We start from the raw sequence: 26,926 nt of genomic DNA, 5'->3' as shown, positions 1-26,926 counted from the left end.
TGGAATCCAAGTTTTACATAGAAACTTGTAGAAAAAATCTTTAAAAATCTTCTTTTCAAGAATAGCAAATAGCAAAGTCATAATTAGTCCTATTCATTTGGAAGCATTCTCAGGTAGTGTAGATTCAATTTTGTTGAAGTCATGACCCCATGGGGTAGGATGGGGCCACAGTGTTAAGTTGAAATGTAAAGGGCAATAAAGCCACTGGTAGTCTAAGAAATATGCAAGCATCCTTAGTTAGTGTAGATTCAAGTTTGTTCAAATCATACCCTCTCAGTTTTAAGGATTGGTTGGGACCACAATTGGGTTTAAACTTTTCAATAATAAACGGATTTCTGCTTTTTTCCTAACCATATTGCTCAGGTGAGCAATGTGGCCCATGGGCCTCTTGTTTTACCCATTAGCTGACCAAATTTGTGTCCTTCAGGAAAAGTTGTATATTTTTTGTGTTGGTTGCCAGATTATTCAGTTGAAGCAAACATTAAACACCTGGTCAACGGACCTTCAATCATCTTCCAATTATTAGCAAAATTATGGTTTAAGTCTGTCAGCTCTCAACGATCAGACAATGATTGGCTGACTTTTAAATATTCCTAAGGATTAATTTTAAAAAAGGTGGAATCAAAGATTATTGTTAAATTAAGAAGAAAATTCCACATTAAAACAACAGGTACAGCAGGAAATGCAAATGGTTTTTAGCTCACCTGAGCCAAAGGCTCAAGTGAGCTTTTCTGATCACATTTTGTCCGGCATCCATCTGTCCGTCTGTCTGTCTGTTTGTAAACTTTTCACATTTTCGACTTCTTCTCAAGAACTGCTGGGCCAATTTCAACCAAACTTGCCACAAAGCATCTTTGGGTGAAGGGGATTGAAGTTTGTTCAAATGAAGGGCCACGCCCTCATTCAAGGGGAGATAATTGAGAAATAGTGAAAATTTGATGGTATGTTTTAAAAATCTTCTTCTCAAGAACCACTGTGCCAGGAAGGATGAAACTTATGGGGAAGCATCCTCAGGTAGTGTAGATTCAAATTTGTTCAAATCATGACCCCTGGGGGTAGGGCGAGGCCACAATGGCCGACCAAAGTTTTACATAGAAATATATAGGAAAATTCTTTAAAAATCTTCTTCTCATGAATAACAAAGCCTTATTAAATTGATCATATTTATATGGCAGCATCCTCAGGTAGTGTAGATTCAAGTTTGTTCAAATCATGACCCCTGGGGGTAGGGTGGGGCCACAATGGCTTACCAAAGTTTTACATAGAAATATATATAGGAAAATTCTTTAAAAATCATCTTCTCAAGAATAACTAGTCATGGGTTTACTTTTGGATTGAAACTTTTCAATAATAAACCAATTTCTACTTTTTACCACCCACAGTGCACAGGGCCTCTTGTTATGTTATTATTTGGGGCTAATTTAATAAGTAGACTTTATCTAATTATTTGTCCCAATGTAGATACATGTGGTTGATTGAAAATATCTGCAATAGATTTTGCACCTTGTTGTACCATAGTTAATGAAATGTAACCCTTTGTTTTGTAGGTGACGGAGGGAATGATGTCAGTATGATTCAGGCTGCTAATGTTGGAGTTGGAATAGTTGGTAAAGTAAGTAAACGCAGCATCTCTGTGACTGCAAAGTCAGGTCCTGTGTTATAAATATACAAAAAGGAAGTGTATTTTTCATTCTTTTTAAAATTTCAAATCCCATTTTCTGTCATAATCCAAGTTTTATTTATGTCTGTTGTCTCCAACTGATGTAATAACGATACATAAATGTTTATGTTCTTCTGTTGTGTTGTAGGAAGGAAAACAGGCTTCTCTAGCTGCCGATTTCTCCATCACACAGTTTAGTCACATTGGGAGACTTTTAATGGTGCATGGCAGAAACAGGTCAGAAAATAAAAGGAGTTTGTTTTGTAAATAATGACACAGATTTCCCCTAGTTGAACAATTTGAAATGAAATTTATTATCAGTTATTTAATTACTTGACCTGTATTGTTAAATGTGAGTATTTTGTGTTTGCCCTCAATTTGACGTGAGCCTGTTTTACTTTCAGCTACAAGCGTATATTGTATTTGCTCTAAATTTTACGTGAGCCTCTTTATATTTTCAGCTACAAGCGTTCGGCCTCCCTCAGTCAGTTCGTCATGCACCGTGGACTCATCATTTCCACAATGCAGGCCGTATTTAGCTCCGTCTTCTACTTCGCCTCCATTGCTTTATTTCCTGGTTTCCTTATGATTGGGTAATTATTATCAAAGATTTATATTCAGTGGAATTTTTTCTCTTAATGAAATCTGTTTGAAATGTGCAACATTCAGTTCCCTATGACACACATCAAACCTTCTCAGGTTGTGGTAGACTACACAATAGGAACTACATGTACATGCAATTTAAATACACTAAGAACACCAAAATATGCGTTGTTTTGGCTCAATTTAATTTAAAACAAATACACTATTAAGTTGTTGTAAAAATATAACATTTCAATGTAAATTTAGACTTTCTCATTTTTAACCCCCTCACAATATTGATTTGGTTTTGCACTAACATTTTAACATCATAACAACTCTATTAACCACACACCGGATCTGAATTGCACCAACTGAAATATCTAATAAAGATGAATGAAATCAACATTTATGAAGAGAGAAAATTAGGGAGTGTAATCCTGAGCAATGAGTTATTTTTTGATGTTGGTGGTGGTATAACAGCACCTGCATATGGCTGTTCTGACAAATTCGAAAAATGTTGCGCTAATAGATGGTATTCAATAAGTCAGCATGGCTAGGTATTGTTATTTGACTGACAGCATCCAAAAATAAATATTCAATGCTTAATTATCAAATTTTGTATGTGACAAAATATGAGCTACGGACTCATTAAATACTTCTGATTGTTACAGTTATGCTACAGTGTATACAATGTATCCCGTGTTTTCTTTGGTGCTGGATAAAGATGTCTCCGCGGAAACGGCCATGACCTATCCTGAACTCTACAAGGAACTGGTCAAGGTAACGGAATATTTACCAATATCTTCTCATTTTCTTTTGTCACCTGAGTTTTTTAATTGACCTATTGTTTCCAACTTTTTGGTCCGTCGTCGTGCATTAACATTTGAACATTTTCAGCTTCTTCTCTGAAACCGCTGAACCAATTTCAAGCAATTTTGGCAAATAGCATCTATGGGTGAAGGGGAACAAAAATTTTGAATTTCACGGTCCCTGCCCCGCTGGGGCCTGGGGGGTGCGGCCAAAACCACTAAAATTGGTGCAATCTTTAAAAATCTTCTTCTTTACTACTGGACATCAAACAGTCAAAGTGTTGGTATGATTGTAATTAGCATCGAGTCCTCAACCAAAATTGTGAAATTCATGGCCCCAGGGTCAGGGGTTCTAGTGCTAGGATGGGGCTATATAGATTATATAGTGAAAATGCATAAATTCTTTGAAATTCTTCTTCTCTGCTCATGGGCATTAAATAAACTAACCAAGTGCATAGTTATGTTGAATAAGGCTGCCTCTTCCAAAATTTATGAATTTCATGGCCCAGGGTCAGGGGTCTTAGTGCTAGGACGGGGCTATAAAGATTATATAGTGAAAATGCTTAATTTCTTTGAAATTATTCTTCTCTGGTCATGGGTATTAAAAAAACTAACCAAGTGCATATTTATGTTGAATAAGGCTGCCTCTTCCAAAATTGTGAATTTCATGGCCCCAGGGTCAGAGTTTCTAGTGCTAGGGCGGGGCTATATACTGTAGATTGTATAGTGAAAATGCATAAATTCTTTGAAATTCTTCTTCTCTGCTCATGGGCATTAAATAAACTAACCAAGTGCATAGTTATATTGAATAAGGCTGCCTCTTCTAAAATTGTGAATTTCATGGCCCCAGGATCAGGGTTTCTAGTGCTAGGGCGGGGCTATATAGATTATATAGTGAAAATGCATAAATTCTTTGAAATTCTTCTTCTCTGCTCATGGGCATTAAATAAACTAATCAAGTGCATAGTTATGTTGAATAAGGCTGCTTCTTCCAAAATTGTGAATTTCATGGCCCCATAGTCAGGGTTTTAGTGCTAGGGTTGGGCTGTATAGATTATTTAGTGAAAATGCATAAATTCTTTGAAATTCTTCTTCTCTGCTCATGGGCATTAAATAAACTAACTAAGAGCATATTTATGTTGATTAAGGCTGCCTCTTCCAAAGTTGTGAATTTCATGGCCCCAGGGTCAAGGGTGTTAGTGCTAGGGCGGGGCTATAAAGATTATACATGTATAGTGAAAATGAGTTATTTCTTTGAAAATCTTCTTTTCTGCACCCGCATGGGTATTAAACCAATGAACTATGTACATAGTTATGAGAAGGAAGGATGCCTCTTTGAGATTTGTGAATTTCAGGGCCCCTGGGTCAGGGCTCCATGTGTTAGGGCGGGGCTTTAATGTTTATATAATGAAAATGGATGAATTGTTTGAAAAACTTTTCCTTTGCTCCTGGGTATTATGCCAATGATGTAAGTACATATTTATGATCAAAAGAGCTGCTTCTTCCAAAGTGGTTAATTTCTGGGCCCCTGGGTAAGACATATTTGGAGGGGGGAGGGTACATAGTCTGAATATAAATTAATGCTTTGAAATCTGCACTTTGATATTAATCAACAATTTATGATGAAATAAAATTCATGATAAAATTTCCAAAATTTTGAAATATGTGGCCCTTGGGTCAGTGGTTCCTGTGGAGTGAGTGCACAACTGGTTATAAATAGAAATTCATTTTCTCTTTGTTGCTCTGATTTTTTATTAAGTAACCAAAGTAAAATGCTAAGTGTAAAATCAATATACGAATGGTGTCTCTTTCAAAATTGTAAATTTCATGGCCTCTGTTTAAAACAGGAATCAAATTCATTTGTTGGAAAGTTGTTACAGGATACTCAGGTGACCTATAAGGCCCATGGGCGTCTTGTCTAATTCTTTGGTCAGAAAATGACATTTTAATTGAATGTTTTAGATTTTTTTGACTCATATCCTGAGTGCTACATTAATGTTTGTATGCTTTGTTTCAGGGGAGATCACTTTCATTTAAAACATTTTTCCTTTGGGTTCTTATAAGTATTTACCAAGGTAAGTTATGAGGTATTTTATTAGATACTTTTTGAACGATCAACATTTACTTTCCTGTGTTCACTGTAAGTGATAAAATGTTTCTCAACTTTTTGCAATTTTCGCAATTTATGTGTAATAATCTTTTTCACCATTAGAACAATTTCATTTTAGAAACCATACTACACAATAAACCAACACAATTTGTAAATTCTTTAACTTCCACGCATATAGATATCCACTTAACAGTGTATACATGTATGGAGACATAAAACTAGAGTATAATTAATGTAAAATGTCCTGTTGACAGGTGGTATCATTATTTACGGTGCTCTATGGCTGTTTGATGAAGACTTTGTTCACGTCGTGTCCATTACGTTTACCTCCCTCATCCTGACAGAGCTGCTGATGGTGGCCCTGACAATAAGAACGTGGCACTGGGCAATGGTTGTTGCTGAAGTATTCAGCTTAGCCATTTATATTTTATCACTTGTTGTACTGCATAATTACTTTGGTAAGTTTGTGAAAAGGTACCTATTCCTCTCCCTACAGAATTGTGTAGATTATGCAAGCAAAAACAATTTGGGGGCATTAATTAGAAAACATATATATTACAGTCATTTTGTAAACTAAATTTAAATGATACATATGCTTTCCAAAAGTATGTCTTGTTCATTTTGTATAAGGGTATACTGTACATGATTTAGCTGTGTGGGTTAAATGAACAAAAAAGATTGAACGATTGTTTTCATTCTAGATGGGACATTCCTGAGGACGTGGGATTTTATCTGGAAGGTGGTCGTCATCACGTCTGTCAGCTGTATACCCCTGTATATCCTAAAATACATACGAAAGAAATTCTCTCCTCCTGTCTATGCCAAGCTTACGTGAGATTGTGCGCTATATATAGTGAACAAAAAGGAATATCAGGGTCCGCATCATTGAACTGTTTCTTACAAGAAAGAGGTTCCGGGTCAGTGAAGTTGAGTGTACAAGGAAACCATTAGAACATTTGTGCAATTTTTTTATTTTTTTTTAAACATATTTGAATTCCATCCTCTGTGGCTGAGTGATAGCATTATTATTTTTCTCTGTGCTTGAAGTACCAGCATACTATTTACATAATCAGTAGCGTAGTCTCTGTATGACTGTAACAATTTATCAGTAAATTCATTACAGGATCCATATAATTTTGAAAATACCATTTAAGTGGAAATTTTAGCAAGGATTTTATTTTGGCATTATAAGCAAGGGTACTAAGATTGCTAAAATTGAATATTGCTAAAAATTATAGGGTTTTATTTGTTACACTTCTTAAGTGAGCATTATAAAATCGCTAAAATTACCAATTTTTAAGGACAAATCGCGAAATTTGCGTCTCCCTAAAATTTCCACTTATACGGTAATATTCATGATTCCCAGTGCTATGTATATCCATCATAATAAGGCCTGAAACAGCATAGGAGTTCTTCAAAAATTAATTCTGATGCTATTTTTTCTCTTCGAGGTAAAATTTATGGTACAATCAATATACATATAATGGCAAATTTAACAAGACACTATCCGTCTTTATAATCTCAACAGTTCATTTATTTTTTCTTGCATATATTTTTTCTTTTTTGTGTTAAATTATAAATTTATTTTTTTTATTGAATCAAGTCAAGTGATAAAAATTGACTTCACTTTTTTTTTTCAATTTAGTGGTTGAACCAGTGCTTAATATGACAGTTTTATGTCATTTTTCATTTTTTTTCTGTGGATTTTTTTCTTTTAAAAGGAATGTCCAGTTGCATATACATGTAGTACTTTCATCACTTCTGTAAGCAAACATTCATCTGTTTAAAAAAAGTCTTTGAATTATTCATTTAAAGATCGTTAGCATGTTCATGTACTGGTACAAATTAAATACAGGGTCTAAATTTACTGAAATATTTTATGAAATGCATTTAATTTTTATTTCCAATTTATTTATTGCTACATTATCGATATATATATTTAAATGTGGATTGAAATAATACTTATATTTTACGACATACACTGACAAATTCTACCAATAATATTGGACTAGCTGATACATGTATACCTTTGATGTTACATATTTTTTTTCTAGTGGTGTTTGGTTCACCTCTGATGAATAAATGACATACATATTGTTGTTTTACTTTTACTGTACACTACCATATTAGTGTGGATGGTCATTTCACTCCAACGGTGAATAAAGAAAATATTAATCAGACATTTAATTAATCAGGGATGACCCCTTTTTTTACCTTGCATCCCAAAGAGATTGTACCAGTGCATATACATGGTTTTACTTTCAGCTGCACATCTGTAAGCAAACTTCTCTGTTAAAAAATAAATATATGATATTCATTTAAAGATCGTTAGCATGTTCATGTACTGGTACAAATTAAATACAGGGTCTAAATTTACTGGAATATTTTATGAAATGCATTTAATTTTTATTTCTCAATGTTTTTAAAGCTGTATTATCTCAAAATATTACTAAATGTGTGTTCCTAACATATTCTTTGACTTTTACACAACAAAACATTCCTCATAATTGTTGTTAATAGTCCTCCTGGTACTGATATTGCAATCATCGGACATTTCAATTTAGCTTATTTATACTGCCATTTTGGTTTTCAAAGATGGTGTTTGGATGTCAACTCTTGATACAGGAGAGAGTAATTTTTTTGAAATCTTCCATTTTTTGCAATTGAGGTAAGAATTTGGAAAAATTATTACTTTTACTTTTTTGTGCGCAATAAATATACAGTTTTTTCATGGGTGGCATTTCACTCCAACGGTCTATTAATCAGACATTTAATTAATCAGGGATGACCCCTTGAAAAATTACCTTCCATCCCAAGAGATTGTACCACTGCACTGCATGGTTTTCTAAACCTCTAACACCTCTCAAAATTCATACTTGATGAATTACGGATTTAATTCACGTTTACTTCACTTTTCCTATCTTGCCCATTAGTATTTTAACTTAAGTACAATTTCTAAATGCTTAAAAAATAATCCCTCCACTTTCTTAAGGCTTCGTTTTCATTGAAGGAGAGCAAGTTTGGTTTTCTGGTGCTTTGACTACAAGCCATAGAACCAAATGTTGTAATTGTAGAGGAATACAAAATCTGGATAAAGCAAAGTCAATTGCAAGTTTGTCAGAACTTAGCTAAATCTAGTTTTTCTGTATACATGAATTTTTTTAGACATCATTTTCATAAGATAAAAAAGATGTCAGCATCTCAGTCAATGTCTAGAAAGAAATGATAGTCAAACAGGTTTCCTACATTTTAATCAAATTAAAGAACAAAATTTGAATTCATCCGAAATAACTTTTATTGATACAACATTGTTATAATAACGTAAAGTGCTGAACTGGAAAAAAAAACAACCAGTATAAAGTAAAAATTACTGTATAAAAATGGCCTTTAGTTTAAAAAGCAGACAGGGTCAAAAGGTCATGTAAACAAAAACTGGGAAAAAATCATATAAAAATTAAAAAAAAAAAAATTATACAAAGTTTGCATCCAAAAATTATGATATACATGGTATATCTTGCTGAGGAAAACTAGAACATGTAACTGGCACTGAAAGTTATTAGACAAGTATTCTACAGGGATGAATACAAAAAGACAACCTTATATTGAATAGAATTTTGTGTACATAAACTGTCCTGTTTAAGAAATACACTGTTTTTTGGTCCTGGATAATACAATTATGATATCTTTGGTAAAATTATCGATAGATGTCCTGATTTAAAGACTTGAGAATCATGATGGGAAGGAAAAAGAAAACTAAAAACAACTAATGATCTTAAGATCAGTCTAGCTGATTTGTCAAAGGACAGGTTGCATTATTTAAATGAAGAAAATCTAACTTGCATGTATAAATAAACCTGCATGCATATAACTCATTGAACATGTATAGTGAGCTATGCTCTTCAGTTTCACAAAACATGCATTAAGTTTAAACTTAATGTCAATAAACATTGATCTTAACAAATATTCTTCACAGAAGAACCAAAGTTAATTTAATTTGTGCTATGAAAGCACAAAATTTTGCTGCTGACAGAAAATAAAACTGATTTTTTGGTTGGCACAAAAAAATTCAAACTCACATTCACAAAGAATTGTTAACATCAAACATACCGTGGTAAAAATGTTTCAAATACATGTACTTCAACAACTAATTTTTGTTCTTTTATGATTAAGTTGACAGAGAATTTTCAGAACCAAGGTTAACAGGTTTAATTCTTAGAAATAATTTGCATCTTTTTGCTATGAAGCTTTGGCTAGACAAATCTTGCAGCTCTTTAACATTGATATAGCATTACAATATATTGCTTTTCAACATTTCAACATTCAAAAAAAAACTTTGTTTTAAGAAAAATCTTTAAATTTGAAAAACCAATATCAGGATTTGTAAACACACTTGCCCACATTTCTCTAAAAGATTTAAAAAAAAAAACAATTATCAAATGCATATGCATGTAATTTCACATATCCTTTCAAATACAATACATATAATTTCTTTTCACTTATGCTTTCTTGCACTATTTTGCTTGTTTTTTTTGCAATACACATAAAAGTATGATATGTGCTTCTACAAAAAGTTAGGTATATGTCAAATATGGTACATGTATAAACAATATGCCTTAATTGTATTGTTTTATCAACTGTAGAGAGTTACCCTTATTCATATGTGGTAGACAGAGCAAGTGTAGGAATTTGAAGCAAGAGATCATACTCCTCCTTAACCCTGTTAATTTTTGTGATACACCTTTAAATCATCAGATCTTGCTTCCTGGTCAGCTACTCCACACTTTACATTCCTGGATACTGCCCGCCCCCATAAAGACTGGCTGAGGGGTACGCAGGTCCCTGTCCATGGTAACCACTGGGGTACCCCAAGGGGGACACTCCTCCAGGTATAGAGCTGGGAAGGCCCGTCGGAATGGTACTAGGGGCTCCCACAGGATATCCTCTGGGAACACTGGTCACAGGCAAGCCTTGGTAAGCCCCTTGGTGACTAAGAGCACTTGGGATGGATATCACTGGGCTAGCAGTAGGATAGTTGGAGCTCTGTTGTAGTGGGTGAGGGCTGTTGAGGTATGTGGGAGTCATGGAAGGATACTGGGCTGTAGCAGGATAGGCTAGGGTGGAAGGAGGCATGGTTGACAGCGAGGGGTGAGGCATGGGCTGGGAGGGTCTGTAAGGTCCAGCTGAAGATACTAAAGTGCTGCTGGGATAAGGAATCCCTGTAATGAGATAAAATATAAATATACAACCCAATACAAATAACCTGAGTACATTTAGCTCAATAGTGATCTCATGGAATTTATTTCAGACAAAACACCTACGTATGCATTACGTGTACAAATGACTATATCTGTTTTTCATGTGATTATTATTATAGGAATAGTTACCAGCAGGGTATCCTGACATGCTACTGAAGCCCTGCATGGCCGGAGCTGTCGTAGACATAGGGTTCCCAACATACTGCTGGCCCATGGCTCCCGCTGGGCTGGGGTACCTAGGCTGGGTTAGAGAGGGCCCTGAGGAGAACCCGGGCAGCAGGCCTTGCTGGGAGGGGGGATATCCAGAGGAGGGGTACCCATGCTGTCCATAAAGACTACCCTTGTCTACTGTGGGGGCTCCATAAAAGTTCATTCTCTGAAACATTGAAATAATCATGTTATACAGGCATTTTTTGCAAGAAAAATAACTTGGTATGCACTCTTAAAATAAAGAAATGTGTGAAGTAGATTCAACACCAGCAAAAAACATAGGTAATCAGAGATTACAGAGCTCACCTCAACGAATGTTGTCTTTAAGTAAGGCAAAGTCACACAATTAACCAACAAAAAGTATACATTCCAAAAATGAAAATATTTTTAAAAGCAATTTTGATCTGATTCTTTGAAATAGACCTACATAAAAAATTTAAACTACTTCTTCTTCATGAAAATGTAATGAAAATCCAGCATCTGAAGCAAATTTGAGAGTTTTCATCTCTTGATGCAGCATTTGTGAAAGTTTGGTTTATACAATGTTATATAAGCCTTATAGTTTTTGGTAATAGACCTGCAACCATAACTTTTACCTTGTCTATTATCTGAAAAATGTATGTCCAATTCAGCATCCAAAGCAAGTCCATTAGTGTGCATCCTATGATGTATCATCCATGCACGTTTGCTCATTATAGGGCTCATAGTTTATTGGAAATGAAACATGCATTAAAACTAACATTTTCACTCATCCACAAAAAGTAGGTCAGATTCAGCTTCCGAAGCAAGCCTGGAAGTATGCATCCTTAGATGTATTGCAAGACTGGTCATTAAAGAACTCATAGTTCCTTGGAAATGAAACCTGCACCAAAAACTTTTAACTATTCACTCAACCGGAAAATGTAGGTCAGATTCAGCATCCGAAGCAAGCCTGGTAGTGTGCATCCTTAGACGTATCATCCATGCAAGTTTGGTCAACATAGGGCTTAAAGTTACTTGCAAATGAAACCTGCACCAAAAACATTAACCTGTTCGCTCAACTGGAAAATGTAGGTCAGATTCAGCATCCGAAGCAAGCCCGTTAGTATGCATCCTTAGATGTATCATCCATGCAAGTTTGGTCAACATAGGGCTTATAGTTACTTGGAAATGAAACCTACTCCAAAAACTTTAACCTGTTCACTCAACTGGAAAATGTAGGTCAGATTCAGCATCCGAAGCAAACCCGGTAGTATGCATCCTTAGATGTATCATCCATGCAAGTTTGGTCAACATAGGGCTTATAGTTACTTGGAAATGAAACCTGCACCAAAAACTTTAACCTGTTCACTCAACCGGAAAATGTAGGTCAGATTCAGCATCCGAAGCAATCCCGGTAGTATGCATCCTTAGATGTATCATCCATGCAAGTTTGGTCAACATAGGGCTTATAGTTACTTGGAAATGAAACCTACACCAAAAACTTTAACCTGTTCACTCAACCGGAAAATGTAGGTCAGATTCAGCATCCGAAGCAATCCCGGTAGTATGCATCCTTAGATGTATCATCCATGCAAGTTTGGTCAACATAGGGCTTATAGTTACTTGGAAATGAAACCTACACCAAAAACTTTAACCTGTTCACTCAACCGGAAATTGTAGGTCAGATTCAGCATCCGAAGCAATCCCGGTAGTATGCATCCTTAGATGTATCATCCATGCAAGTTTGGTCAACATAGGGCTTATAGTTACTTGGAAATGAAACCTGCACCAAAAACTTTAACCTGTTCACTCAACCGGAAAATGTAGGACAGATTCAGCATCCGAAGCAAGCCCGGTAGTATGCATCCTTAGATGTATCATCCATGCAAGTTTGGTCAACATAGGTCTCATAGTTACTTGGAAATGAAACCTACACCAAAAACTTTAACCTGTTCACTCAACCGGAAAATGTAGGTCAGATTCAGCATCCGAAGCAAGCCCGGTAGTATGCATCCTTAGATGTATCATCCATGCAAGTTTGGACAACATAGGGCTTATAGTTACTTGGAAATGAAACCTGCACCAAAAACTTTAACCTGTTCACTCAACCGGAAAATGTAGGTCAGATTCAGCATCCGAAGCAAGCCCGGTAGTATGCATCCTTAGATGTATCATCCATGCAAGTTTGGACAACATAGGGCTTATAGTTACTTGGAAATGAAACCTGCACCAAAAACTTTAACCTGTTCACTCAACCGGAAAATGTAGGTCAGATTCAGCATCCGAAGCAAGCCCGGTAGTATGCATCCTTAGATGTATCATCCATGCAAGTTTGGTCAACATAGGCCTGATAGTTACTTGGAAATGAAACCCACACCAAAAACTGCACCAAAAATGTTAACCTGCTCCAAAAACATTAACCTGGTAATTCCTTTGCTGAAATTGCAGCATCTGAAACTTTGTCTGGTACAATAAAACACACTAAAACCATTTTCCATGCATGTCTAATCAGTATAGGACACAGAAGTAATTAAAAAGAAAACTGCTCCAAAAAACTTAACCTTAACCTGGGACGCCGACGCCGACGCCGAGGGTATCACATAAGCTCCCCCCAACTTCGTTGAGGTGAGCTAAAAAGCACTGTAAAAAAGATTGTTATCTGGACTTAAAATTATAATACATGTAAAAGCACTAACTGAAGTTATCTCTCACACACAAGTACATGTAGAAGAATTACACGCTTAGTGTGGACTTTCAGTAAGGCGTGGCATTCTCGACGTTACCTAATTAGCTTCTGAAATTTACACAGCTTCCCTTCACTGTTGAAATATACATATGATAGAAGTGCGGCCGAATGTCAACTGATGTAGTAAATAGCCAATTAAAAGTTCTCTCACGGCACAGAGGTGGGGCATAAGTCGTCTGATCGTTATCAACAACAATTTTAAGTTCCTATGTTATTAATTTCGTAACCAATGAGAATCTACTAGTATTCTCCATTACGTAGCGCCGAGAAAGTCACGCCTACTGAAAGTCCAAAGATAGGGTAAAATACTCCTATCTATACTAGTCAAGTTACTGCATAGTCAAAATTAAGAACATATTAAAGATCGAAGAATAAATATAATGTAAGGCCATTCCAAGTTTTTTCTATGTTTAGCATCCACGTGCACCTTGGTTTTTGACACCCCATGTCAGAAAAAACAAAACAGAATCAAGAGTCTGAAAATTAATTATTCAGGTCAAAATTTGTGATTTCCGGCAATATTTCTAAATATTTGTATAATATTTCATTTTTGGAATAGTTCCAGTATTTAATACCTTGATTTTGCTGAAGAAAATAACTTTCTTTATGAAAAATAGATAAATGACATCATATGTTTTGAATAACGTCATTCTCATTAGTATAAAATATGTGTTTCATTTTTTTTGACTTATGTGTTTTTTGCGAACAGGTAGCTAGGTTTTTGAAAGATGCTTGGAATGGCCTAATTGATTATCTAATTATTTTTGAGAGGTTCAAGAAAGAAATACAAAAGTGAACTTAAAATCTGAATAAAATAAGAGTGGGGGATATCTGCAATTTAAAGTCTATCTTCATATTAAATTCTTTCTCGACTCTTCCACTGTGAAATCATTAGATTTTGTGATTGCTACAATTTTTGTGGAATTCATGGGAACCTCTGATCCACTAGGCAAAGCTAATTAATATCTTCCATAAATTTTTTATAAATTAGGGATATAAAGTCATATTTTCTTTTGTAAGTATTGGAGAAGCCACAAAAAGCGATATATGGTAAGTGTCTCAACTGGCCCCTTAAAATGAATATCTTAATTTTATTTTATATATAGCTTTAATTTGTACAGCTATATATGCGACCTTTATGGGTCATTTTCATTTTGACCAAAATACCGTTATTTTAGAAATATGACATCATAAAAATCACGTTTTCCCGCCATTTTAGCATATCTTGTATAAAACTGCTTATTTTCAAGCAGCTTTTCTTCCAGAAAATATAAAGCGCAGCCTAGAACATGCTTTATATTTTTACCAAAGATGAATCTATCCAATACTAATTAGTGACAGAAAAATTATGTACTGTATACAGGGAAATTTTCGCTCCCGTTTTATTTTCGCCCCTTTCGCCCTCTTGTTGATTGGGCGAATTTAAAACGGGGCGAACTCAAATTACAAAGCATAAGTTCTTAAACAGAACTATGACTGAGCGAATTTAAAACGGGGCTAAATTGTCCGCAAGTGCAAAAGGGCGAAAATAACACAGGGCGAAAATAACCCTGTATACAGTATGTTCTACACTGCGCTCTATGTTTCCTGTATGAAAAAAAACATCAAGAAAAAGGCATATTTTTGGTTTTTTTGTTAGATAGCAAAAATAGCATCATTTCTCATGTCATTTACAGCTAGAGAATGCATATAAATGTGAAAAATAAATTAGAAATATTTCTAACATAATCTCTTCTTCAAAATAAATATCAACAAGCTAATTCAGAGAATTCGTGTCCCCCGCTTAGGGAAAAAGTCGAGAGAATTTGTAGAATTATTAAATGTATACATGTATACTGAAGGAAATAAAATACATGTATGTCAATATGCATATAAAGATTTGATTGCTTATTCTTTATTATGTGTATAGAAGATTTTTTCATATGGAATGTTTATCACACTGTAATGATGATTTTATAACCTCATAAATTTTTCATTTCACATGCTGAATACTATCATTTAGTAAAAAAAAAGTATTTAAAAAAAAAAAAGAAAGAAAGGTCCGACCGAGGTTCGATCCCACGACCTCTCACACTTGAAGCGAGAGACATAACCACTAGACCACGGAATCGCTTTAAGTGGTGTTAAGTATATGCAGAACTGAAGTCACATACATGTATATATTCATGTTTTCATGTTCGGTATTCTCAAAATTTTACACAATCCATGGTGTTTGATTTATTTAGCCTTTATTAAACAGTTTTAATAGATGTAATAAGAACATAAAGTCCGCCGAGAACCTGTTTTATACGCAATAACTCTCCTCATGCCCCTGCGCTAAAAATAGCAACATGTAATACTATAAATACTAATAAAACAAACGGGGCGGGGCACTTTGAGAGGGGCGAGAGACGTCCTAGGGAGTTTTGGTATAAAATTACATTGCATCAGCTCAAAATCTTCTTGAAATATCGCCCGGAAATGATAGTGTTACACACAGACAGAATGTATAAATTTACGACCTTGAACTTTGACCTTTTGACCTCAAAATCAATAGGGGTCTTCTTTAGGCCACAGGGAGTTGTTATGTAAAATTTCATTGCAATAGCTCAAATGGTTCTAGAGATATCGTGTGGAAACGAAAGTGTTTTAACAGACAGAATTTGCTTATTTATGACCTTGACCTTTGACCTTTTGACCTCAAAATCAATAGGGGTCTTCTTTAGTCCATAGGGAGTTGCTATGCTAAATTTCATTGCAAAAGCTCAAAGGGTTCTCGAGATATCGTGTGGAAACGAAAGCGTTACAGACAGACAGAAAGACGGACGGACGGACGGACGGACAGACGGACGGACGGACAAACCCAAATTAATATCCCCCACTTTTCAAGCGGGGGACAATTAAACATATCTGAATGTCATCCTAAAATGTTGATTTTTAGGGGGCCAGAATTGACTCTTATCGTATATGCTCCTTTACGTCCCCATGAACCTGTAAAATTTAAGCATTTAATCCACAAAAACTGCCCCCCCACAAATTTCAATGAATCACAGTACATGTATAATAAAACACAGCTGCAATGAAAACCCATGGGACTATTGGATATATATAATTTATGCATAATTTTTTACTAATATTGACCTGTTGGAAAAATGACAACATATACTAGTATAATCTGGAATTCATTGTAGCTGTCTTTCTTATGAGAGTGTTTGAACTATTATTTAAAAAGAAGTACTTAATACACCAACATATATTTGCAATTTTTTTTGGGGGGGGGAGGGGAGGATTTAAATGAAGTAGCTCAGTTGAGTTCAAAAGAAAATTTCATGAATATGCAGTGATAAATATTCTCCATCAAATCACCAGTAAATTTTGAAAAAAAAAAGTTAACATGAAAAATTAAACAAATAAAAGTTGGTGCATGGTTTTTAATATATACCTACCAATATGCAACAATCTGTACTTCTTTATATTTGACTACAATGACAGAGTGTTGTTTATAGAAATTGTATTCATAAATTTTTTCTGCTATGAAGCCCTGATAATATAACCAAGTCCTCAATTCTACTCATAACTTACAAATCAATGCTAACAAATAATTATAAAACTCAGTCAATTCATTTCATTTGAGTCAATTAAAAATTTCTTGTCAAATTTGGGCAACGAATGAAATATGGAGTTATCTCTCAACAATATAGCAGAATAAGCTGATGGTTATCTGTAAATAACTTGACGTTTAGGCTTAGACTTAAGCTTTCTTTGATTATGAACATTTTCTATCCCAAAAGTAAAGATATGTCAATAAACCAACTTTTATTAGCATGATTATCATGGGAGAAATATCCACAAGTTTTGCAACATACATTCATTCGCAAATAATAATTCGAGCAAACCATTTTTTTTTTGTTTTGAATGGTATGTTTCCTTGTTTACAAAAATTAATAGTCAGAGATTGATTTCAAACTGATGAATTGCGAATAAAAGATGATATGAATAATAGTTGGTTTACAGTACTATGGAAGATGATAAAATATGAGACCCCTGGGCTACATTATACCTGAGCACTAGAGAAGCAGAGTACTAATAGGGCCATATTATGATACAAAGACATGAGCCCTTACATAGGGCATGAGCATTTATCAAGACATACAGAACAAAAGCACTTATTGGGACATATAGGAAATAAGCCTTTATTAGGACATAAGAACATGTGCACTTGTTGGAACAGAAAGGACACAAGCACTTATTAAGACACAACTGTTTCTTTTTGTTTTTCATTATCAAGTTCATAATAAAATGTTCTAAAAGAATTCAATACTTGATTACTGCTGCATGTTACGGGTAAACTAATGAGAGGTATTGATTTGATCTGTTTGTTATTATTTCTCCTCTCAGTTCACAATCATTAACCTATCTGTCTAAACATGTCCCTATTCTACTCTACTTGCACTCGCTTGGTCGAGTTTTCATCAACTCCGAGTACACAATCTGCACTAATGTGTACTGAGCCTGCACTGAGCTGGACTTAAGTGCACTAATGATTTCTATTTGACCGAGATAAACATAAAAGTCTGAAAGTAGAGCAGCAGCTGAGATAATGGGGAGTGTTTTTTATCGATTGATTCGATTCATTATTACATAGAATACACAAAGATAGATTGATTGATTATTACATAGAATGCACAAAAAGTTATTGATTGATTATTACATAGAATACTCAAGGAGAGATTGATTCAATATTACAAAGACTATACAACTTAAGAAAGGCTATTTACTAAAGACTGTTCTTAACCTATTTAAGCCACAATTTGAGGCTGTCTAAACATTTACTAGCTAGTATTTCTAGTATTAGTATCTTATTGATTATCAGTGGAGTGGTACTTCATTGGAATAATTAATTATTTTAAAGAAAAAAATTATAACAAGTATAGCATGTACAGTATTAATGTATGCTTCCCATTAAAGGCCTATGGGCCACAGAGCTGGAATCTAATGCTTGCCCAGAAAAACACAGATTACAGAGCTGACCTCAAACAATGTTGTCCAGAGTTTTTCTTTAATTAATAAAATGATAATTCCTTGCCATATCTTGACCAACTTGCTTGGATAGAGTAAAGCAAAGTCCCACACCAAACAAATGATGTAGTGGTGTACATCCAAAGATGCAATATTTATGAATTTTGATCTGAGGGAGCTTGCAGTTACTTGGTAATGAACTTCACTAGAAAAGTCACTAAGGCCATAATAAATAAATTGCTAGATTCTCATTCGAATTTTTTTAAAAATCGAGGCGGGCGGACGGCTTTTATTATATATATTTTATTTTTTCAATTTTGCAGATTTTTTATTGACCTGGCCAATCGGTGTAATGTTATCTACAAGGGGAGCCAGTCAAAGCGTCCCCTGATTTTAGTCAAAGCGCCCCCTGACATATTTTTATAGAAAAAAATACCGCCCCCAAATATTGGTCAAAGTGTCCCCTGATTTTGGTCAAAACGCCCCCTAACATATTTTTATAGAAAAATACCGCCCCAAATATTGGTCAAAGTGCCCCTTTAGTTAACATATTCTTATAGAAAAAATATCTTAATTTATATAAACAAATCTTTACTGTCCCCAAGAAATGGTCAAAGCGTCCCCTGATTTTTGGTCAAAGCGCCCCCTTATAGAATTTTTTCAGGTAACAGTACTGCCAAACAATGATAATATTAAATTTTAAAAATACCAAACAGTTTTATTCCGTAACATGTTTGTAAAAATATATATTAGGGGGCGCCTTGACTAAAATCAGGGGACGCTTCATACAAGAATCGGGGATGTTTTGACCATTGCTTGGGGACGGTTCCCAGACGATTTTTTCTAAGAAAAAAATGTAAGGGGGCACTTTGACTAGAATCAGGGGATGCTTTGACCAATATTTGGGGGTGTTTTTGTAACATCATTTTACTGTAAAATTCTATATGGGGCGCTTTGACCAAAATCAGGGGGCATTTTGACCAAAATCAGGGGACGCTTTGACCAGGACAGTTATTAGGGGACGCCTTGACTGGATTTCCTCTACAATACCCGAATAAAAGTCATATAGTAAAGGTTCATTTATCTCTTACTTCACATCATCACCAATCTTTTTCAACCAATGACCCTTGTTTAAAATATATACGCATGTATTACAGCTATTTTCAGCTGTCAAAATCATGTCGACTTGCGCGGGATTTAAAACGAAAGTAGAATGGTAGATGAATACCGATCCCAATCAGAATTAAGACAAAGAAAAACAGAAATAAAAAAAATCGAGGCGGGGGTATATAATTGGGGCGGGCGGGGATGAGAATCTATTCTAGGAATATTCTTATTATGGCCTAATCAAGAAAATGTCATTCTAATCCTGTATCTGAAGCAAGTTTGAGAATGTTCATCCCTTATTGTATCATCCATGCAAGTTTGGTTCAGATAGGCTAATATCAGTGTCTTCAAAACTTTGAAATGAACCTCATTTTCCTGCACCTGAAAAACATTAATATGGCCACTCATCTAGAAAATGTCGAATCCAGCATCCAAAGTAAGCCTCGAAGTGTGCATTCTAGGATGTATCATACATGCAAGTTTGTTTTACATAGGGCTTATATTTCTGAATGAACCTGATTTAAAAACTTAAACTTAATGCTCTAAAAACTTTTATATGCTCCAAAAACATGAGCTTGAAAATATTTAACTGAAATTACAGCACCAAGACAGCCTACTTTGTTTTATTGGGATTTCAATAACTTTGTTTAAAGTCAGCTAAGTGAGCATTTTGTCAAATTCTATGGTCATTATAATGACCTTGTTAACCAATTAATTTATATCATATCATTGGGTCCTATTTTGGCTGACCTTTTATATACCAATAGTTTGGCCTTTCTTTTGATATTAAAATTGACTACTATGTTCCATAAATCTGTTCAATACATATACACAGAGTGGGAGTGACTGGTCAACAGAGAATGCTTACTCCTCCCAGTCACCTGATCCCACCTCTGAAACTTCAGGATCCACAGTTTGTGTGTTGGGGTATGTGTACTTTTATAATAATATTTAACTTCTGTATATAAGAAAACCTTTTTTTTTTTTAAAAAGGCACTACAAAAAAGGAACTTCCAGTGTTTGATTTTATGCCCTATTCAGAGATTTGCATTTTTTATGAATTTCTGGAGATTGATCCATGTTCGTTATCTTGAATTCTTCATCTTTTTTCATTGTTAGATGACTTTGATTTGAATCTCTCACTAAGGGGAGGTATGGCCAACTTAGTTCCCTTTACCCAAATATGCTTTCTGGCAAATTGGTACGACTCTGGCTCATGTGAGCTGACTAAATTTAGTCTAGGTAAATGAGTCTTATTTTAAAGCATTGGGTTGCCAAAATAAAAAAATATATATTACGGAATAGCTAAAAAATCAATCTATTCAGATGTCACATTCAACAGTAGTGGAAGTGAAATTATTATGAAAACATTATCTTTTCTCTGCAAAAAGATAGCATTTTCGGAACCCATGGATTTTCTCTCCATTACACTACATTCAACGTAGTGAAACAGAAAACCTGTGGGTTCCGATGATGAAAAGATAGGACCCTATGACAAACTGACAGACAGTGCTTTTTTAGAGAATGGCTTGCCTTTGAGGAACATTATTAAGGATACATTAAGTGCTTCACAACTGTATTCATAACTATAATTATAACATGACCAAATATCACTGAATTATATATCTCATACCAGTATTAAACCACTGAAGTATCTAACTTCATACTACTATGAACTAAATACTTACAAATCAAAAGCACTTGCTTTCACATTAGGATATTTCTGAAATAAGAGGAAAAAAAATGTAAGGATTTTAAAAACAAAACTAAGTTTCAAAGCTCACTTCAATGAATAAACTATATAAACCCCAAATATCAAAGAGTAATGCACAGATGCTATTGGATTTTTTTTGGATTAAAATCTGTTTCTAAATTTACTTTCATTGGAAATATATTGTATACAAAGCATAACAAATTTGATTTATTCAAAGCAATACTTAATAATTAATACAATTAAATCTTTTAACCCATAAATTTTTTTTTTATTTGGTTCTCTGTGTACAATATTAGCCCTTTCACAATAACTGTGGTACTACTCTTTTGCAAGGCAAATTAATAACGTTTGATGTTACGTTCAAGATAGGTATAATCTGAAGGTGTTTTAAAGGGAGAAATTGTCTAGTTTTTCTAAACTTAAAAGATTTGAAAATTATATTATAAAGGAATAATTTAATTCTGGTTGTAACGCTGTATTTGATTGGATAAAAAATTTATTTTATATCGTATAAAATGGGTTGCCTACGTCACAATGACGCGCGTCAAAAACGTATCAATCCGCCTGACGTTACATTCAAATTTTTTACAAACTGAAGTCATTTTGTTGGAACAATCATCTTTTTTTCTTACATCAAATGAAAGAAAATTAAATTATAAGGAATGAATTTAATAGCTACCCATTTTATATGGTATAAACTGGGTTGGAACAGTTTATGCTTTTTTATAAACCGCAAAGCGGTTTAGAAAGCGTAAACTGCCCTAACCCAGTTTATACCGTATAAAATAGGTAGCTATTAAATTCATTCCTTAAATGAATTAAATAGCAACCCAACCAGTTATACAAATCTTCGCATTCATAAAGCATAAACTACCCAACCCAGGTTATACAGTATAACTTGGGTTGCTATTAATATTTTATTCCTTAAATGGATTAAAAACTTTATTTTATAACAGAAAAAGTGCTTGTAGTGACCGTGATTATATAATTCAACTTGATAGCCTTGCTGCCTAGGTCTTAGCTGCAGATATATAGAATATCACACTGCTGTTTTGATCTCGGCCCTGGTATCAGCCCGAGCGGTTGGTATCAGCCCAAGCCCGGAGGGCGCGGGCCGAGACCATCCGAGGGCTGATACCAGGGACAAGATCAAAACAGTGGTGTGATGTTCTTTATATCATATATCTGATACCAAAGAAAAGAACAAATATTTAGATATTTTTCGATCAAACAGTTTATATAATTTTGTTGTAACAAAATAGAGGTATCTTTCTTTATTTCGATGTTCCTGGAGATGTTGCTTGATGGTGAAAGTTAAGAAAGATTTGCCTGGTCTTGTCATTAAAAAGAATGGTGTTTTGAAACATTTCATTTTGAAGCACATTAGATAACAAAGGTCCCAAACTTAAAAATATTCTACTTTCACTTTGGACCGAACCGGGGTTACAACTTCGCCAACGAATTGTTACGGATTGTAAATATGAGATTTATAGTAACTGCTTTTTTTTGTTTAGGATATATATTAAATCAAAAATGGCACATTACACGAAAACTTTGTATTGTCTGAATGTCAAAGCAAATAAACGTCCATTTTTTTCAAAACATGATTTGTTGCTGTCCTAGAAGTAAACAAGAGTTATCTATCTTACGTCAAAAAAGCTATCATTTGGCACACTGTACAAAAACAATTTTCTCAAAATTCTAGTATAAATAAATAATTTTTAAAGATTCTGGTTAAATTTTTCGATATATAATGTTTCTCTTAAATATTAGAATATATATCTTTTACTCTTAATTCACACAAAGTAAATAGAAATAATGGATTGAAATTTGAGGACGAGACAGCCCCTTGACAACGGGCCGAGACAGAGATATCTAGGGCGATACAGCCCTTTCCCAGGCTGTCTCGATAAAACGCCTGTATCAGGGCTGATACACTACTAGGTATATGATATTTATTTGTCTTTGACCATAACGCTACAGATCCCGTAATGCAAAAAAGGTGCAATTTACGGCACAATATTTTTTGCGCACTTTTGGGGAGAATTTCTCCACTTTCCAGCATCGGTCAATTCCCTAATACTTGATATCACCATTACTTAACTTAGCGGAACTCTTTCATGATGGAGGTAGGAACGTCTGTTGGATGGGGGCAAATGTGCAAATACAATGCAAGATCGATCATTATAGAATTTATAAGGACAGATAAGTAAAAAATCCTGGTGGAATACCTTGCTATACAATTGCTGAACCAGCCCAATCAATTTTTGAGAGGAGCTAATCCTAAAATGTTACATTTTTAACAATATTTTTAACTAAGTGGACTAGCTCTTCTCAATGAATTTTCATTGAAAATTGTCATATGAATGCTGATTAAATATTCTAAACTTTCCTTTTTTGACAATCTACTATTTGGAGTTGAATCCTTGGCAATAAATTATACTTTCTGCATAAAATTCTTCGAATCATTCGATTGTCACTACTGTAAACAATGTCATGTGCCCCAGAAATCTTCAGCTTTCTCAATTCCCTTGCAAAAGAGAGGTAGTAAGTTAGATAACTGAGGGGTACCAAAGTTCCTCGAAATATTACATATTCTAGACACATTTTGTAGCCAGTATGAATATATTATATCCACCTCCCAACCATTTATAATTGTCTCTACAGGCAACATATAAACTTGCTTGAAGTGAATTTTCAGCAATCCAACAAATAATTTTAATCAAGTGAGTTTATCATTTGTACAGATGACTATAAAGGGTTGGGAGATGGATATACAGATTAGTTAATTAATGTGCCTAAAATTAGGGAGTGAAAGGTAGTTAACTGATATATAAATATATAAAACCATAACGCTACAGATCTGCAACTACCTAGGTCTTTAACTTCTGAAATCTTGACTCTTGTCAGTAAGTCTTGTGGGTTTCTTGTTCAGAAGAACTAAAAACAGCCGAATATTGTATGAATCTCGCATTCAACATAAAAATTAGGTTAGTTGTAAATGTAATCAGAGAGAATCCAACTATACAAAATTACAATATTTCACACACCACAGCATGAACTGCGATGCTCTAATATTAAGATTATCTACGCAGTGATTATCAGAAATTGGCATGATCAGCTGAGACTGATCCCATAATTTAGGCCAGTCTGTAGATCCTTCATTGCATAAAAGGCATCATAATATAGTATATTGTAATGTTTTCATTACGAATATACGTTTTCCATAAAACATACCCAAATAATGGTGCTAAGTCAGAAGCTCTACTTTCACTGTCGCGTTCGGTTCGACAAAACAAAAGCCGACACTTTCCTCTGTCACACATGGAATAAAATCTGGTTTCTGATTGGTTAAAAAAGATAAGGAATCGCGCGCATGAGAGAGAGAGAGGAGAGAGAGAGAGAGAGTCTTTTGAAATCTATTTTTTTTTTTCGTTTTTCTGCATAAAACTACAAATGTTATTAATTTAAAAAAATTACATCCAAAGACATTTAAAATAACAGTGTAAAATAAATTACCATGTAAATGTTATTTATGTTTGTATTTTTCAAAGTTAATTAAGTTTATTTTTTTAAAACTGAGTTAAGAAATAATGAAATAATAATAATAAAAGACACTAAACATACCTTTTGGGTTTTTAAAAGCATTATCAGTTGATGGTTCTCTCAGACAGTTCAAGAAAAAAAACAACCACGACAACAAAAAGGCGATTTAAACAAATGTATGAAACTTTCCATCCTGAAAATTAACCAAAAGTGAGTGGTGTCACAAAAAACTTCTGCGAAATGTGGGAATGAAAATGCTTTTACAATTTATCCTACCTAGGGCTGTTTTTTATTAGTCAGAGATGTTGGATTGATATATATTTTGTATATTGCGTATATTTTTCATTTACTAAATTGCGAAAAAATGAAAATGAAATTTTCTATTTATCCAGTTTCTCTGTGGATATAATGATGAATCATTTAGCATAATATATGGTTGGATTATCTTCACTTAAAGTAACGTTAAACATAATTTTAGTGGTTTTTTGAATTAATTTTTTTTCAAATTTTTTTTTTGAAATTATTTATAAAACGAAAATGAAAATTGACTATGATATATATTGCAATTATATCTTTAAAGCGAAAATTTTTTTTCTTAAATTGACTTCATCAATTTACATGCAGAATGTTTATAAATGTCTATGGTAAGTAACCAAAAGAAAAAATTTACAGTTATGCACTGAAATTAAATAACCCAGACAGGTTGTCAACCGCTTAGAACTGTCCCCCTGCTTGGCTCAATCACAAAACTTTCAGACAAATTTTCTTTATATTCATTTTGATTGATTTGAACATATTTTATTGTAATATAATTACAAAGGGATTGAGCATAAGTTCTGAAAACTTATAACGCCCTCTCCCTATACACATGTAAATTACACATTTATATTGTCACAGTTAAACATGCTATATAAAGTATTCAGTATATATTTGCAAAAGTAAACAAATTGATGCATTTTGCATATATGTATAAATATATAAAATGTTGAACAGATATTGGTACAGTATTTAACAAGGAAATCTACCAGAATGTTTAATAAATGTTTGAACAAAAAATTATCATTCTCTGCATTATTCAGTGAATCAACCCCCCCCCTAATAAGACATGTGTATCTAGTGTGTGGATTTTATCAAATTGTAAAAAATTATGTAAAAATTCATTTCTGGTGTTCGCATACTTTGGACATACGAAAAAATAATATGTGTTCATTTTGATGAGAGGCATACTGAGTGTAAGCATTTTGCCAATTTACCGTATTACAAAAACGCAGTGCAATCACAGGTACTTGTGGACAAACTTCAATTATTTTACATTTTTTTCACAATTTATATTTAGTACACTTATTTGTTTGCAATGAACAAATTTAAAACCCCAAAATAATTTCAAAAAAATACCCCACTATACATTTAAGAGAGAAGTAAATATAAATTGTGAAAAAAATGTAAAATAAGCTTAAAGTTCTACAAGTACCTGTGAGTGCAATGCGATATTTTTGTCGCTGTACTACAAAAACCAAAACAGCTAATTTGGTTTCCCCGATTAATTTCCGTTTTATTTTATTTTATTTATCTCTCTCTCTCTCTCTCTCTCTCTCTCTCTCTCTCTCTCTCTCTCTCACCCATTCACTCACCCTCATTCTCATTCATGCAATAACTCACAAACTTAGTTATATTACTTGATTACTCATTCATACATGTACTTACTTATTTGAATAATTTATTAGTCAAATGTAGCAACTTAAAGTTCCATTAGTCAAGTTATTTGATTTAAGCTATTTGGTTTCATTATTAATTCATTTTATTTATTTGTTTTAACTAAGTCTTATCGTCCATTTGAAAAAAAAATAAAACTTTAGCCTACTATATAATTATTAACCCACCCACCCCACCCCTAAGAAAACACGATACCTAGCGTCTTATTAAAGTCTATGGTAATGTAAAACATTATGAAGATAAATTTTAGCCTAATTTAGTTCTTCTTGCCAATCTTGGGAGAGAAAACAAAGTAATATACGTAATTTTACAATATATAGTGTTATTATGGAATCCCATATACTATTGTAGATCTCAGTCAATTATTTAAATTTGAACGCATCTTTACCTTTTGTTTAAAAATATCTTAAACTTAGCAATAACAAGAGAGAAGCAACATATGTATTTATGATTATAACTGTATGCAGAACATCCGAATATTTTTTCGTACGAGCTATTCGTAATTTCATACCTAA

At 33.8% G+C, this 26,926-nt stretch overlaps 2 protein-coding genes across 2 annotated transcripts in view; one reads left to right on the top strand and one right to left on the bottom strand.

Annotated features, from left to right (window-relative positions):
• The window catches only part of LOC134270800 (probable phospholipid-transporting ATPase IIB), a 39,175-nt gene extending 31,919 nt beyond the window's left edge, over positions 1 to 7,256 (top strand). The window contains exons 28-34 of the mRNA XM_062753040.1: positions 1,548 to 1,612; positions 1,809 to 1,897; positions 2,122 to 2,253; positions 2,914 to 3,022; positions 5,069 to 5,126; positions 5,416 to 5,619; positions 5,863 to 7,256. Coding sequence (XP_062609024.1) covers positions 1,548 to 1,612; positions 1,809 to 1,897; positions 2,122 to 2,253; positions 2,914 to 3,022; positions 5,069 to 5,126; positions 5,416 to 5,619; positions 5,863 to 5,996 — 791 coding nt within the window. The 3' untranslated portion in view covers positions 5,997 to 7,256. The remainder of the gene's footprint in view (positions 1 to 1,547; positions 1,613 to 1,808; positions 1,898 to 2,121; positions 2,254 to 2,913; positions 3,023 to 5,068; positions 5,127 to 5,415; positions 5,620 to 5,862) is intronic.
• Positions 7,257 to 9,781: 2,525 nt separating this feature from the next.
• LOC134270804 (mucin-1-like) lies at positions 9,782 to 16,895 on the bottom strand. Its single transcript, XM_062753047.1, has 3 exons — positions 16,759 to 16,895; positions 10,546 to 10,792; positions 9,782 to 10,377 (listed from the first exon to the last, which is right to left on the bottom strand). Exons 2-3 carry the CDS (start codon positions 10,787 to 10,789, stop codon positions 9,944 to 9,946), a joined length of 678 nt encoding a protein of 225 aa, XP_062609031.1. The 5' UTR covers positions 10,790 to 10,792; positions 16,759 to 16,895; the 3' UTR covers positions 9,782 to 9,943.
• Positions 16,896 to 26,926: the final 10,031 nt, after the last annotated feature.

This window comes from Saccostrea cucullata, unplaced genomic scaffold (assembly GCF_032062105.1).
Source record: "Saccostrea cucullata isolate Sc308-1 unplaced genomic scaffold, CSIRO_AGI_Scuc_v1 ctg1217, whole genome shotgun sequence".
Taxonomy (NCBI): Eukaryota; Metazoa; Mollusca; class Bivalvia; order Ostreida; family Ostreidae; genus Saccostrea; species Saccostrea cuccullata.
The sequence above is the reverse complement of the archived record's forward strand: the minus strand, read 5'-3'. Positions and strand labels throughout refer to the sequence as shown.